Raw genomic sequence first — 15,342 nt, forward strand, 5'->3', positions numbered from 1 at the left:
ACCTGTGGCTTCTGCATAGCAGAGGGCCTCCGTGTCCCTGGGAAGGGCGAGGCAGGAGGACGTGGGCTGCAGCATCTGCCTCTGAACTCTGTGACCTCTTGTCTGTGTGTGCAGAGCTATAATAAGCCATATGATTCACCAGGTGGACGGCTGCTCGGGCGGAGCCTGCACATTCCCCCCTGCAGCCCTTGGTGCTCACTCACTGCTCACTCAGGGGGAAGGCCCTGTCTCCCTCTGTCTACCTCTTCAGGCCTGTTCAAGCCGAATCACACATTGGATCATTCCAGAAGGACAAGCAGAAGGTGCTAGCTTTTCTGAGGAAGTGGTAGAAGTTTCTTCCAGGGAGCAGCTGGGGGACAAGACACTCCTGTGACAGTTTCTTGTTGAATTCCAGTGGTCAGCAATCCTACAGTACTTGATTCCAGTTTGACAGATCACGCTGGACTATTTGAAATGTGTACATGTCAGTGGGATTTACCCAGTATTTACTACTGGTGGATTCTGTTGTCTGGGTTGGAAATCCAGTGACCCTGGCAAGTCATTTTCCACCATCTAGGTCTGTGCTCTGTCACCTAGGAGAGGATGCTTCCTTTGGTGCTTGTAGAGAATGTATCCCCTAGGATACTTGGGTAACCATAATTGCTACTACTTATAGGAGGTTTACTATGTGCCCAGGTACTGGGCTCAACTCAGTTTCTGATCTTACTCAATTCCCAAAAAGCTCTTTATATTCACAATACCCCATGCTCTGCAATATTTTTAATTCTCCTTTGCACTTTTTTTTTAAACCACATTCCATTATTCACTGGGTAGTTCAAGTCCGGTCTTACCCTTGTATGGAGCCTCTTGCCTTTTATAACTCTAGTGGGCCCTTTTGGTATATACTGATTGAAAGTGAGCAAGCATTTCTGAAAGAGCCTCCAAAGAGAGCTCGTTTTATTGGTAAAGAAACTGAGGCGAGGGAGGCGCAATTCATGCTGTCCCCACCCGCTCTGAGCCTGGATGCATCCCTGCCTCCCCACCCCCGCCTTTGCAAAACTGAAACCTCTGGCATTGCCCCTGCTCTCAAGTAATTCCTTCAAATATATCAGTGCCCTTCCCTGCAGTCTGCTATAGATTCAGACAGAGTGACAACTTGTGATATAGCTGAGGGTTTGAGGGATTGAATTGATTGAATCTTCCAGTGTTAGAAAAATCTCCAGCCCAACTACTACCAGCTAGAGTTTGCATGAGCCTCCCAGGCCTTCCCAACCTGATTTTTTCCCCCTCCTGCCGCCTCCCGCTGCCTTCCCTTTTGTGAGCGTTTCTTCCCTTTTTGCTCGCAGCCAGTTCAGCTCTCCTGTAGGCTACAATGTGTCAGTTGTTATAAAATCCGGGAGGCGGAGTCTAGTGACGAGGGCTGTAGGGGAGAGCTCCGCCAGCCCTGCAGGGTGAGCAGTCCAGCCCTGGGTCCAGCGGAGCTGAAACCTACAGCCGGAAAACTTCCATCTCCCTCTCCGGGCTTTGATCCTCACCGGACAGCAGACCCGAGGCGCCGACCGACCGGAGGGAGGATGAGAGATGACCGATCCTTTGGCAACCTGACCATCTCTTTAGCAGAGCCTTTCAAAGTGAACCGGAGGCTGGCCACACGACCCAGGAGGCGCCGTGCCTCTTGTGGATGTGCGTGTAGGAGTGAGCAAGCAGGCGGGTGTGTGTGTGAGTGAGGCTGTGTATGTGTGTGTGTGCGCGCGTGTGTGTGTGTGTATGCGCGCGCTTGTGGTGTGGATGGGTGTGTGCACAGCACAATTGCGTGGAAGCGTGTCTGGGTGAGTGTGTGTGCTACTTGTGTTTGTGTGCGTGTGTGTGTATGTGTGTGTGTGCCCGCGCTCGTGTGTCCTTGGCTGCTATTATTATTATTATTATTGTTGTTTTGAAAGAAAAATCCTGGAAATCTGGGGCAGGTTATGGTACTCCCAGGGTGATTTCTTCTTTTGCAAGAGGAGCTGACCAGAGCGAGCCACTAGAGCCATTTCCCTGCCAGCAGAGAGCATTTTTCTCCCAGAAGAAGGATTTCTACCCCTGCTCTGCAGCCAAGTAAAAGAGATTAGCCCCGAAACCTGTAAAATCGACCATTGCTGTGTGATTACCCAGGCTTGGGAGAGGACTTGGAAAGAAAAGGAGAAATAAATCAAACAGCCTGTCAGTTCTTTTGCCACGTCGGAAGATGTCATCTCAAACTAAGTTCAAGAAAGACAAAGAGATCATTGCTGAATATGAAGCCCAAATAAAAGGTGAGCCGTGGGGCTTGAGGGACTTCGCCTCCTCTTCCCTCCCTTGTCTGCCTCCGCCGTCTCCTCCTTTGCCTCCCTTCCTTCGTGAGAAGTTGCTATGCAGCAATAATCTTATTGTAAGGAGGAACAGTGGCGGCTGCACAAGTCCAGACTGGCTCCCGCTGCAGATAGTGCCTGGGCTGGGCGCGTGAATCACAGAACGGGCAGAAATCCCTGCATTGCAGGTGTGTGAGGAAGGGACTTCAGGAGTGTCCTGGCACTCCATCATCGTGGCAGTGATGTGTCACTCTAAGGCCATTTTGACAGTCCAGGCCTCCTCCCCCTCACTACCACTGTGAAGGCTTTGGTATTTATGTATATATTTTCTGTTCTGTTCTCTCCCCCCCACCCCCTTCTTTTGGCTTTTGTGGGTGGTTGTTTTTGCCTGGGCTGCCTTCTCTGGGCTGAAATTCAAATGCATGAGTGTGGGCTGTGGGGGGCACAACCTCCTTAGGTAGCCCTTCTTTGTCGCTGTTTCTTGCCTGGTTTGAGTTGCCATGGATTAGCTGTTATGGGACATACCGATCTTGACTAATGCAGGCATTTAGGCATAAAAGAGAGAGTTCTGTGCAGAAAATGTATTATCTTCCAGTCCTTCTGTGCACCGGTGTTTTGGGTCATCAGCTTTGCTTCAAAGCCAATACCTCAGTGTGCTATTTGGACTGGTAGGGAGCTGCCTGGCTCCCATGGTTCTGGGGAAGGTCTGCCCGCTGGGAGAGTGAGATGACCTTTGGGTGCTGGTTCCCGTTTCAGTGGCACAGAACCTACACTTCTTGCAGAAGCCGCTCCCTAAATCCATGCTAGTTGAGAGGAAGAGAAGGGCTGCAGTTGCACAGCTAAATGCAGGCAGGCAGCATCCGCCCTCAGGCCAGATGGTGGGCTTCTCTCAGCCTAACGCTTTCTAAGCACAGACTCAGGAGGGCTGAGGGCTCCTTGTCCCACTTCCCCTTTGCGGAGCCTGTGCCCTGAGAGCCCCGGCTGCAGCTCCAAGCCCCCATTTTCTTTCTGGTCCCTGGCTCTCCTTGCTGCGACATGGGGCATGTTGTGGTGTCTCACTGAGTGGGTAAACTGCATCCTCAGTGGGTGTGGAGGCCTGGCTTTGAGGCTGCTGAGCAGGGTGCTGCCTGGAGGTTCCAGTGAGCTGAGGATGCCACGCCTGTTTCTAGTGCTGCCGGAGGGCTCCACGCCCCAGGAAGCCAGTGGCCTCTGGCTGCTTGTCTGCCTGTCTGCCTGTCTGTCCTGTCTGTGCTACTTTCAACCTTGAGATGTTGGGGGAAGCTTTGGGAGGAAAACAGGCATGGGGGCTTTGTGTTTTCCTTGTCTTTTAGTTTTGGGCCCAGCCAGGATGCTAACCATCCCTGGGTAGATACCAGGGCAAAAGGAAGAGAGAGCTCTTCTCTTCTCTAGCCTCCTCCTTAGTTTTCAGCTCAGTGTCAGGAACAGTGACTTAGATCTATCAGCCTTGCTGACAACTGAGAAACAAACCCTTTAGCTGCAGAGACTGGGACTCGTCCTACTGCTCAGAGCAAAAACTGATTTTCAATTTTGTATATCTACTTTTTAGGGAATATATAGTATATATATGCATATACATATATACATACACATATATAGAGAGACTAGCTTGCTTGCTTTTTTTTTTTAAATTGAGATTCTCATAAAAATGTTACGACAGACAAGAGAAGGGGTTGTTTGGACAGTTTGTCTTGGTAGGAAATCTGCTTATGTCCTCTTTAAAGGGTTGTTACCACCAGGCCAGTCAACCTTTCCTGAGGACTCACAAAGCATCAATTGCTCCAGCTAATTCACTTCCTTTTCACCTCTCACCTTTATTTTAATTACTAACCAGCAAATATAGGCAATGTTAATGACTTTCTTCAGAAAACTGGTCCAAAAGATCTGGTCTCTTCTAGATTCTGGATTTCTTTACACTCCGGTTGACTTTAATTGTTGTTGATGTTGTTGTTTTTTTTTCCCTCTGTAGTTGGCATCCATAAGATTTAGATCATATGATTGCTGTACCTGAAGCCCTTTGAAATCTTTTCTTTCAGTGTTCTGTTTTGTTGTTCTGGCATGTAGCTCAGAGGTAGAGTACTTTCCTAACATGTTCTAGGCCCTGGGTTCCATCCACAGCCTTGTTTGTCAATCACTGTTGTAAGGATTGATGTACCCAGGGTGTTCAGTCCTAGACCTCACTGCTCTTGGCCCAAATGGTGTACAAAAGGGTCAGTATGAGCCCAGGTTCAGAGATAAGCGACTGAGGCCTGGGAGTGTTCAATGACTTACCCAAGGTCGCAAGGCCGAAACCTTCCCAGGCTTGATGTCCCTGGTACATTGTCCGTCTGACACAGCCCCTTGAAGGATTGATGTCAGTAGCAGATGGCAGTGTTGTGCCGGGGACTGGCAGCCTCTTGATGGCGTCCCATTGTTTTCCTTCATACTCTCGTCCCTCGGCCTTTGTGGCTTGTCTCTGAGGAATGTTTGACCAATGAACAAAAATAATGCTTTGTGCAGGTTACTTTCTTCCTGGCATTTGGCCAGGTTGGTACAAACAGTCTACCTCATTAGAGAGATCTCATAGACTGTGAATTTTCTGAGGGGAACTTCTGATTTTTCAAAATGATGTTGAGTTTCACTCACTTAACAAAGGATGTATCCTTTACACGGATACAGTAGCATTCCCATTATAAACATCTTTAGATTCAAGCCTTCTCTTGCCTCCCAGGTACCTGAATCTGATTGTATACCCCAGCTCATGTATTCCCGGGATGGAAAACTCAGCATCCGTTAGGCCCACTTTATCTTTCGACAGCTGAGGCTCATGGGATTTTTTTCTTAGATGGCATCACCCAACTATTGGTTCTATAGTTTTTCTTAGAACAGGACAGACGCTTCTCTATGACTACCCACTCATCGGGGGCTGGGAGCCTCTGATTGGGCCCCTGGTTGTACGTAACCTTATTTGCTTTGGTAACATGACCTACTACTGTTTGCTGACTTCATTGTTTCACTTGTTTATTTGAGGGCTGTGTGTGTGTGTTTCTCATGTATCCCAAGATACTGTACTATGTAGCCAAGGATGACTTTGAACTCCCAATCCTCCTGCCTCCACTCACCTCCTGAGCACTGGAATTGCAGGCATGCATCACCATGCTGAGTTAATGCCATGGTGCAGATTGGACCTAGGGTGAAATGCTCTACCAACCAATGAAGGGACAGCCTCGTCCTTCCCTCTCCTTAGACTTACTGCTTCCTGGGTTGCAAATGCCAATGTGTCGGGTGCTTGCAGGATAGAATGAAGATGATTTGTGGCAGATGGCATACCTTACTGACATCAGTAGAAGGGGTGGTGACAATTACGGTAGCTCTGAGGGCTCACATCCTGTCCAAATGCACAATCGTACTTGAGTGCAACCATTTGTTGCCACTTTTAAGCCTGCCCACATCTTTCAGTTTTTTTCCACAGGTGCCGGGAACTTGCAAGAGAGATTCAAGTTTTTAAAAATGTTTTCCAAAACGACACGCTAAAAATTTGACTCGATACTTTATCAATATGGTGGAAGAAAGATAACAGCGGCCCCCCCCCATTATGCTCTTTATAATACTCCTATCAATATATCCCATATATCCCAGGTGGCACCTTGGTCCTTTGCTTACCACTTACACCATGCATGATCTTGTCCTTCTCTGTCTTCCTACGCTAGGGGTCTTGTCAGAAGAAACGTGATGAATTTGACCTGACTCCAGATGGACATTACTTCCTATTTTAGGTGCTTCCAAGTGTCCCTTTACAATCTGCTCATGGACCCTGCCTAAGAGTGACATTACGTTCTCAAGACAAAAACTGGCTGTCACTCGTTCTGTTTTTGGAAATCAGAACATTTGCCTGTCTCCAGCCTCTTGGCATCCCTCCTGTCCTCCACAGTTCCCTCGAAGATCACTGATAGCATTTGGGGAGCTTATCTGCTGAATCCTTCATACCCCGAGCTCTAACTGATCTCTGTGCCAGCCATAACGGTTTCTTCCACATTCATTCACGGTGTTCCTGTTTTCATTTCAGTCCAATAGAAAACTGAGACAGGAGCACAGCAATTGACTTTAGGATCATTCATATTTGTTTTAGGTCAACTTTTTAATAGAAAAAGTGAAAAAAAAACTGGGGAAAGAAGAACCGGTATAGAGGCAAGAATGGATATCACTAATTTGCTCACATATTCATTCAACAAACATTGGTTCTCTCTACTTTGTCCTCAAGCCTTGTGTGAAGTTTCATGAGAGAACAAAAGTATATGGTACATTATTTACCTTCTATGACCTTCCTTAGAAAAAGACAGTAAAGCAAGAAAAAAATTAAAACCACACAGTACAGCTTTGCAACTAAGTGTCAGAATGAGTACAGTCTTGCAGAGAGCTTCCTACATGCACTTTAGGGTGGTTAGAGAGCCTCCTTAGCCTCCCCAAGCATTTCAGCAGGATGAAGGAAGGAGAGCACCCTGGGTGGGGGAACTATGGGAAGTGTGGGGACTGCGCCCAACAGGGCGGGTCTAGAGGCACAGGGGCCACTCACTCCAGCTTGTCTTCTTTGGCTGGAATGTGAGCCCTGGGTGGGCAGGTCTCCCACTGTTGCGAGGAACGCTGAACTGAAACAGAATCTCTTGGTTGTTTAAATGATAGCCCAACTTTAAAAAATTCTACCCTGTCTGACCGAGAGCATTGATGACATAGGGCCAAGGCAGCCCGTTTGGCCACCACCTCCCAACTTGCGGCCTTCAAGTTGAAGGCCATAAAAATCCTGGCAGTGGGACCCTCAGCCATCTTCCTTTTTTAGCTTTGTCATTTTTTTTTTTTTTTCTAAGATAGACCTGTGGTCTTGCAGGTACACTAGAAGGCCACCCCTCCCCCTAAATCCTTCACACTCCTCTTCTGCCACCAGCTTGTTCCCTATTCATGTCTTTGCCCTCCTGCCAATGCTTCCGCTGTGTCTGTGCAAACCCCCATCACCCTCTAGAGTCTGCCCAGACGATCATGCTCTACTTAGGATGCCTTCCCAGATCTCCTAGCCTCTCTGCCCTGAGCATCATGACTCTCTACCAAAATCTACTGTTTAGACCATCACCCATGCACTCCCAAGGGCAAAAGTGCACACAGCCATCTTTATTTCTTCACTGTGTTTACAGTGCCAACAGTTGAGAGCGGCTGGCAAGCATTTCCTTTGCCACCTCCCTTAGCCTGGACTACCGCAGCAAAACACAGCAGCTGCATGGCTTTTACCTCTTTCGCCCAGTTCAGGAAGCTGGCAATTCCAAGATTAAGGTGCCAGCGAATCAGGTTTCTTCCGGTGAGACTGCTTCCCAGCTAGTAGACGGCCGTGTCCCTATTGCGCACTCACACAGCCAAGAAAGGCCAGAAGAAACTGAGTGTGCTCACAGAGATAAAGCAGTCTTCTTCTAAGGGGAGAGAGACCCAGAGCCTATGTCTCACCTCTCAGTACCATTATATATGCATTTTGAAGGACACAAACACTTGGTCTAGAATATCTTACTTCCTGTTTCATTGAGAGGAGGCGCTTAATTGTGTGAAGAAATACTCGTGGTTTGCTGAGTTTCCTACTTTGTCTCTGGTGTTAGTGGAGATTTGGTGAAGGATGTGTTGAAAGCCAGTAGTCCTTGGACCAGTCCTGATGGGGTGCAGCCCTCCCCTCATCAGTTTTTTTTAAAACCCCATTAGAGTTTATATACTAGTGATGATTTCTTCTCTCCCTTTAACTCCTTTAGTCATCCACTCAGTACTGTTACTGGCCATGTTTTGAGCTATATAGCTTCATTTAATGGAGGAAGGCAATTGCATTTTCTCTTGTTTTGTGACCTCTCTACCTCTTGCAAGAGGCTCACCACTTTTCTAGATGAAGAGCTGAAGTTTGGAGAAATAAAATCAGCTGCATTAGATTTCTCAGGGAACCATGGCAAAGCTAGGTTCAAAAAGAATCTTTCCAACTTCCGCTGGCACAGGAAGACAAGATGCTGGTGGGGACAATATGGTGTTGTAACCCAGAGGCTCTCTCAGAGAGAGGCTGGGCAGAGTGGGCATGGTTCAGTGCTGTGGCCTAGCTAGAGCCTGCCATCTCAGGGCCAACCAGTGCACATCAGTGGGTGCATTGCTCTGGTGAGGTGGGTACCTGGGGTGGCAGAGTTGCAAGACACTTTGCAAAGGTGATGGCAGGGTGTGTGTGTGTGTGTGTGTGTGTGTGTGTGTGTGTGTGTGTGTAACAGAGAGTCTCCTGAAGTCATTCCCAGAGTAGCTGCTGGGAAGGGAACAAGATTGCTTTCTCTGATTGGCTGAGGCAGAGAAGCCATGGTCTCGGACAGGACCCAGGAAGTGGTGCCCTGGCTGGGAAGTGACTCATTTCTAGTAGCTCATTGCTATTTGTAAAATCTCTTGGCTGGCCTGGAATGGGACGTTGGGTATGCTCTTATTTGTTGAATCATTTTACCAGCTTGTGTTTGGGGTAATGTTCCTGAAGCGTATCAAACAGAATTGGATGTAAGAGGTGTTGTGTGAAAGAAAATAGTTGTGTGCTCCAATAGGTGTTGAAAAGTCTAAGATCAACCAGATAAAATTGGCTTCTGACAACATTCTCATGTTGGGGGTGAACTGCAGAGTCAGGCCAGTCTCCCCAAACTTTGTCCTGAAAGCCTCTTTCTCTAATTGATTTGTGAGATCCTTCCGTGGTTCATGGTTTGAAATATGTGAGCCCTCACAAATCATGAATTATCCATGTCTGCTTGCTGCCTATTACTCCATTCTCTGATTCCTACAGTGCTTTTATCAGGAGGCAGTTTGAGTAGAGGCTGAGGGAAACAAATACATGCCCTGTTCTGCTAAGTAATGTCAGTGTGGTGCTTTGTGGTCACTTACAGCATGTGAGTTTTGACATTTTCAACTGCAGAGTGCTCAACTATTTAAATGGCAGTTTGGGAACAGCTGTGTCCTGATCAACATATGCTGCCTGTATTGCGTGTGTATGTGTGTGGGATGTGCTTGTCTCTATGTGACAGTGTGCATGGTGCGTGGTAGGTAGATGTTCAAGGTGCTTTGAATGGACTTTGCACTGCCCCTAGAATTCTGTGGACTGTGCTCAGTGAAACAGAACAGGTAAAAAAACTAGGGGGCCCTTGACTCTTGCAAATCCGGGTGAGTCAACCTTGGCCACAACCTGGAGGCACAAGAAATATCCTTTCTTTTCTTTCTTCTGTCACTTGGTTTCCATTTCATGTCTCTGTTTTGCTGGATGGTGACAAAGAAACACCTGGGCCAATTTAGGGCCTCTCTACTACCATTTCCCCTATGATCATGGCCTAAGATTCAGAATAATTGTGGACTGTTGGTTGTAATGTACTAATCAGTCCAGTTTGGCAGCTACCGAGCTGGGTGTCATCTTTCTTATTGTGTTTTCAGTGGTCAGCCCATGGTAGCAATCATTCTTTGTCCTTTGAGTGTCCTTTTTTCTCATCCTCGTGTATGCATATATGCAGGAAAGGAGGGCTATCATGTCATTTACATGCATACCAACTCCGGACAATTGTCCCTGGTCCATCTTGGTTGTCTCTGTGAGCCTTGATCTCTGCTCTAACAGAGGTCGCGTTTCAGTTCCCATGAATCTGCTTGGTAACTACTACACCTTCCCTTGTGGTGGGTGGAGCAGAGGACGATTTTTTTCTTACAGACCCACGACATCTACATTCACATTATTTTACTAACAGTCTTCTCTGGCCTAGGGAACCTTTGTGTGCATGCGTGTGCATACTGGTACATGCATGTGCGTATGCGCGGGTGTACATAGAATAAACAAGAGGAAAAGATGACTATCACATGTTGAGAGATCAGGCTTTCTTTTTTAAAGATTTATTTGTGTGTGTGTGTGAGAGAGAGAGAGAGAGAAAGAGAGAGAGAGAGAGAGAGGAGAATATGCAGGTGCCTAAGGAGTGAAGAAGGCATCAGATCCCCTGCAGTTTGAGATACAGGCAGCTGTAAGCCACCTGATAGGAGTGTTGGGATCTGACCTTGGCTTCTGTGCAAAAGTAAACACTCCTAACCGCTAAGTCTGGAGTCTTCCAAGGCCTCTTAAAGCTGTTATCTACATTCATTTTTCTTGGTGTTTTGTTCTCATGTGTTCTAGGCCTTGTTGGACCTTGTGTATGGTAAGCAAACATTGCACTAACTGAGCTACATCTCTGGTCAGCCTTCATTCTTTCTCTTCTTCCCAAGGACTAAGCATTTGAAAATCTAAAGGCCAGATTGGCTTTCTACAGATGATCCCTGAGCCAATGAAACATGGAATGTGCTCTGGCTTGAACATGGCCTTAGAAATATGTAGGAAACCCTTGACTATTTCTACATGTGGGGACTTCCCTTGTTCTCCATCTTCACCACGACAGTGTGACATTGATCAGCTCTTGCTGGGAAGAGGTGACAATTTCCAAATTCATGGCTTCCCCCTGACCATTGATGTTGTGACCAGGGTCTTTCTCGGATGAGGGAGCTTAGCTATCAGTAACCAACCTGCCCCAATTTGTGACAACCAAAATTTTCTCCACATTTTCCCAAATGACTTTCAGGAGACAAACTTATTCCTGGTTGGGAGCCATACTTTCAATTGGTCTTCCTCTCTTCTTTTGTCACCATGGCCTGTTTTCCCCAGAGCATCTAGCAGATATCCTTACAGTGAGGTCTTATATCCTCTATTTAACGTCCCTGTGTAGTGTCCCATTGAGTCTCTCTGTGAGGACCCTCACTGGATTTACAAAGCCGTGGTCTTTGTGCCTCTTCCCTTGCCTGTCTGGTCTCTCCACTCTCCACTTTCTGCTCTCCTGTCCTCTGCTGAACTGTCCTGTCCTCAGCTTCTTCAATTTCCCCTATTTCCAGAACGTTCTTTCCCTGGATAGCCACTTGCTCGGCTCTTTGGTGCTCAGTTCAACTCTCTGCCTGTCACCACCAGATTGATTACCCAAGAGTCATGCAGTAGCCCTTCACTGATCAGCTGACCTGAATTCTCTAGCACTCAGGCTACACAGTGACTTCCCTCCTGGATTTATTTATTCTCTTCTCTAGAGCTAAAGCTCCAAGAATGGCGCTGAAGGCTGCCTGTATTGGTTCACACTTTTTATTTCCAGCCTCAAAAAGCTGAGTCAGGAGCATGGCAAATTGGAGGCGAGGCAAAAAAAGTCAGAACTTGAGTGTCCCATGTTTTTGTTTTTCTGGCATGCAGTGTCTCCAGGTGTCTAACAGGTGTTTGTCATCTTTGTTGATTGCTTGAATGGACTTTGTGATTACACAGAGCTTATCTCCAGAGTGAAGCAGAGCCACGCTTCCCCCAGCACAGCTGAGAGATAACTTAGAAGATGAAGGGTCTAGAGGTGGGACTCTTGCATCTGTGCAGCGCCACCTAATAGATGACTTTAAGGTCATTACTTGTGGCTGCAGGGAACTGAATACAGCTTATTATGAATTCCTAATGTATGGGAGATAGACTCCTGGAAAGGGTATTTCTCATGTCCCTCTTTCACAGACTTTTAGTTCTCTAGAAAGATGGTTATAAAAATGGACTAAGCAATGAGATAGACTGTGCAAAGAGTATCAGAGTCTTGTGCTGTGGAAATTCATATAAGAAGTTGAGTTGTTGCCTTGGAGGACTGGAGAAGTTGTTATAGAAGCAAGACTTTTTGGGTAGGAGTTTGAAGGGTAAGTAGAAATTCTTGAGGTGATGGAAAACATTTTATAAAGAGAGAAGAGAATGGACACAAGGCTTAGAGATCACAAAAAGGCCTGGGTATTTGGGAAATGCTAAGGCATTTGATGTGTGAAACTCAGAGTGGGTGGAAGAGAATGGGAGAGGAGTCTGTGCCGGAGAGACTGGAGTCCTTTCTAACCAGCAAGTCTTTGACCACGGAGAAGATGCGATGAAGGATGGGTTTAGCTCATTTTCCCCAGTGTGGAAATACACATCAATGTTGTAGCATTTGTCAGAATTTTCTTACTTTAAGATTTTTATTTAAAAAATTTAAATTACATTTATGTATGTATGTATGTATATGGGGTAGGGGTGTGTGTGTGTGTGTGTGTGTGTGCCATGTGTGTAAGCGGAGGTCAGCAGACAACTAGTGTGAGTTCATCTTCTCCTTCCATTGTGTGGGTTCTTGGCAGCAAGCACCTTTACCTGCCAAGGCATGACTCAGACCCTCACTCTTGCTACTTTTAAAGGCTGGTTATCTTTGCATGGTACAGAGAGGTGACGTTTTGTTTATCCACTTGTCAGTGGACACCCTATGTTTTAGATATTATGAATAATATATTATTCATACAAACAAAGCATTTTGATCATAAAAGTCATAGATTTTTATAACTTCAGTTTTGATTATGGGTGTTTTACACATTTATTTTCAAAAGCTTTGAAAATAAAGAAATATTAAGAAAGGAGAAAAGTCTAGAAGCCACTCTTGAGGCACAAGAGTTGCTACAAGCACTCAGTGTATATATTTCTAGACCCCACATGTCTCTCTATCAAACCTGTATGTAGCAAAAAACAAAACACCCCCCCCCCCATAGATCTTTAATGCTAACTTACAAAGAAAAAGCTGGTAGATAAGCATATAGACCTATGGCTTAAATTAGAGCAGGGCCTAGCCTAACAGTGCCCATTCGCTCAGGTGAGGGCCTTGTGCATTTGTTAAAGGGATGCTGAAACCTGTTCTATAGCAGTACATGGCTTGTCTCTACCATCTCTGACCCAGCTCTTTGCAGATTTTAAACATTAACTGTGTATAAACTGAGATTCCCCATTAAGAACTGCCTCCACACCCACAGCGATTCCAGCCACTTCCAGCTTGATGTCCCTCTTCCTAGCCCCTTCCAGTCTCACTTCTCTCCTGGTCCCAGACTACAGGTCCTTGTGTGGGCATTTTCTTAACTAATGATTGATGTGGGAGGGCTCAGTCCACTGGGTAGGTGCTCCTAGGAGACAAAAGCTTGCAAGTCAGAAAGCAGCATCCTTCATGGCCTCAGCTTTAGTTCCTGTCTTCAGGTTCCTGCCTTTAGTTCCTACCCTGACTTCCCATCAAGATGGATTCTAAGCTGTGAGCTGAAATCAACCTTTTCTCTCACAAGTTGCCTTTGGTCAAGGTCATGGTGTTTATCACCATGAGAAAAGCAATATAAGATAGCTCTAAGAAGTTGTAAATTGATATCCTCTTCCTTCCCACCACTGCTGACAGTATTTTCAGTCTATAGTTTACTGTAAACCAGTTCATTTTCAGCCATTTGTCTAACTGGAAAGCCTAGATTTTTCCAGGTGGTCAGATTCTCGTGTGGATTTGAGCTCAGCAGGATGCAATAACTCTTCTATAGCATTTTGGAATGTGTGTGTGTGTGTGTGTGAGAGAGAGAGAGAGAGAGAGAAAGAGAGAAAAAGAGAGAAGGAAAGAGAGAGAGTGCTTATAAATTGAAGTACCTTCGTTTTCTTTACAGACAAACAAGCATGGATGTCATTTCTGTGACTTAGTTTGCAATGATGAATGGCACCTAGTTGAGTGATACGGCTGCTCTTGAGACGTTTTCAGGCAGTTAGTATTACGGTTTGAATGTATCAAGTCCCCCACAGGCCATGTCTGAGAGCTCAGTTCCTACTTGGAGATGCTGTTTTGAAGGCTGCGGAGCCTTTTAGGGGTGAGGTCCAGCTGGAGGAAGTAGTCTCTAGGGGCAGGCCTTAGAAGGCTAGGTCTGCCTCTGGTAGTCCAGCTCTGTCTGCTTCCTGTCTATACCATGGGAATAACTGCCACTCATACTCCTGCCTTCTTAGTCATGAGGGGCTGAAATCTCTCAGTCAAAACAAGCCCTCTTTCCCTTAGAGTGGCTCTATTTAGGTGTTGTGGTCAGAGGCACAGCCATTAGTATTGTTGGCACTGTCTTTACTTTGACCAGAGGCTTCTTTAGACAGGATGTCTCAGGTCTTTTATGATGTGTTACCTTGGGGCAGATCAACACAGTCCCTGGCCCCACAGATCTGATAAAGGATTGCTCTCTTGTGCCCACCATCTGGGCTCTTAAACTTTCACTTGGCTTTTGTTCCTTGCCCTGCTCCTGGGTTCTGTCTCTGCCTGGTCCTTTTAGTTCCGGCCTTATGCTGAGCATCTTTGTGTCTTTGGCTCCTACTCAGCATATTATTACCACTGAAACTCTTGCTTCAAAAGTGGCAGAGGCCTGAGAACTCTATGCCAGAAACACTGCATTATGTTACAGGAATTAGTGTGTGAGAAATGCTGAGAATGTGGTGGCCCACCTCAGTAGATTTAGTTTAACAAGTATTTATTGAGCGCCTGCTGCGTTTGCTGTCTTCGCGGACTTCATCATTCTATGGGGAATACACCTTGTAACTTGTAATTACTAAAGTGCTGAATGTTATGTAAGGGGCCGTGCAGGGAGAACCTGTAACAGAGAGATCTAAATGGTTGAAAGTGCTCTTGGCAATTTTCTGATATTGATCTGTAAGACTGGATCATACTGGCCAAACTTATATCATAGCCATTATTTTCAGAGCTCTTTAGGATCCAGACAGAATCATCTTTCCATTTAGAAAAGGGTCAGAAGTCATTCACATATTTAAGGGATCAGTAGGTCTAAGTGCGTCTAAGAGAAAGACACAGCTGCAGGTGTCCAGAAAGAGGACACTCTAACAGCTATTGTCAGGATGGTGAGTACAGTCATGGTACAGGTATATCTAAGGTGAAATTAAAGCTTTGGATTAAGCGAAGAGGTGAAAAGCACCATGGCTCTGTAGAGTTAAGTGAAAGTCACACTAGATGCGTGAGGGATCTAGAATGTGGAATGAGGGTGTTAACAGTGCAGACACCATGCTCTGCACGGACGTGAACCATAACTCATAGCCAGTCAGACTGATGATAAGTTCATGACCGAGAAAAGACATTACATTTTCTTTGCACTGTTTTTTTTTTTTTTTTTTTTTTTTTTTTTTTTTTTT

At 46.1% G+C, this 15,342-nt stretch overlaps 1 protein-coding gene across 4 annotated transcripts in view; it reads left to right on the forward strand.

Moving 5' to 3' along the window:
- Positions 1–1,443: 1,443 nt before the first annotated feature.
- Positions 1,444–15,342, forward strand: part of Srgap3 (SLIT-ROBO Rho GTPase activating protein 3) — a 225,779-nt gene continuing 211,880 nt past the window's right edge. For all 4 annotated transcript variants that reach the window (XM_055628653.1, XM_055628654.1, XM_055628655.1 and 1 more), the window contains exon 1: positions 1,444–2,273. In XM_055628653.1, coding sequence (XP_055484628.1) covers positions 2,207–2,273 — 67 coding nt within the window. In that variant the 5' untranslated portion in view covers positions 1,444–2,206. The remainder of the gene's footprint in view (positions 2,274–15,342) is intronic.

The sequence above is a fragment of the Psammomys obesus genome, unplaced genomic scaffold, assembly GCF_907164565.1.
Source record: "Psammomys obesus unplaced genomic scaffold, mPsaObe1.curated_primary_1811, whole genome shotgun sequence".
NCBI lineage: Eukaryota > Metazoa > Chordata > Mammalia > Rodentia > Muridae > Psammomys > Psammomys obesus.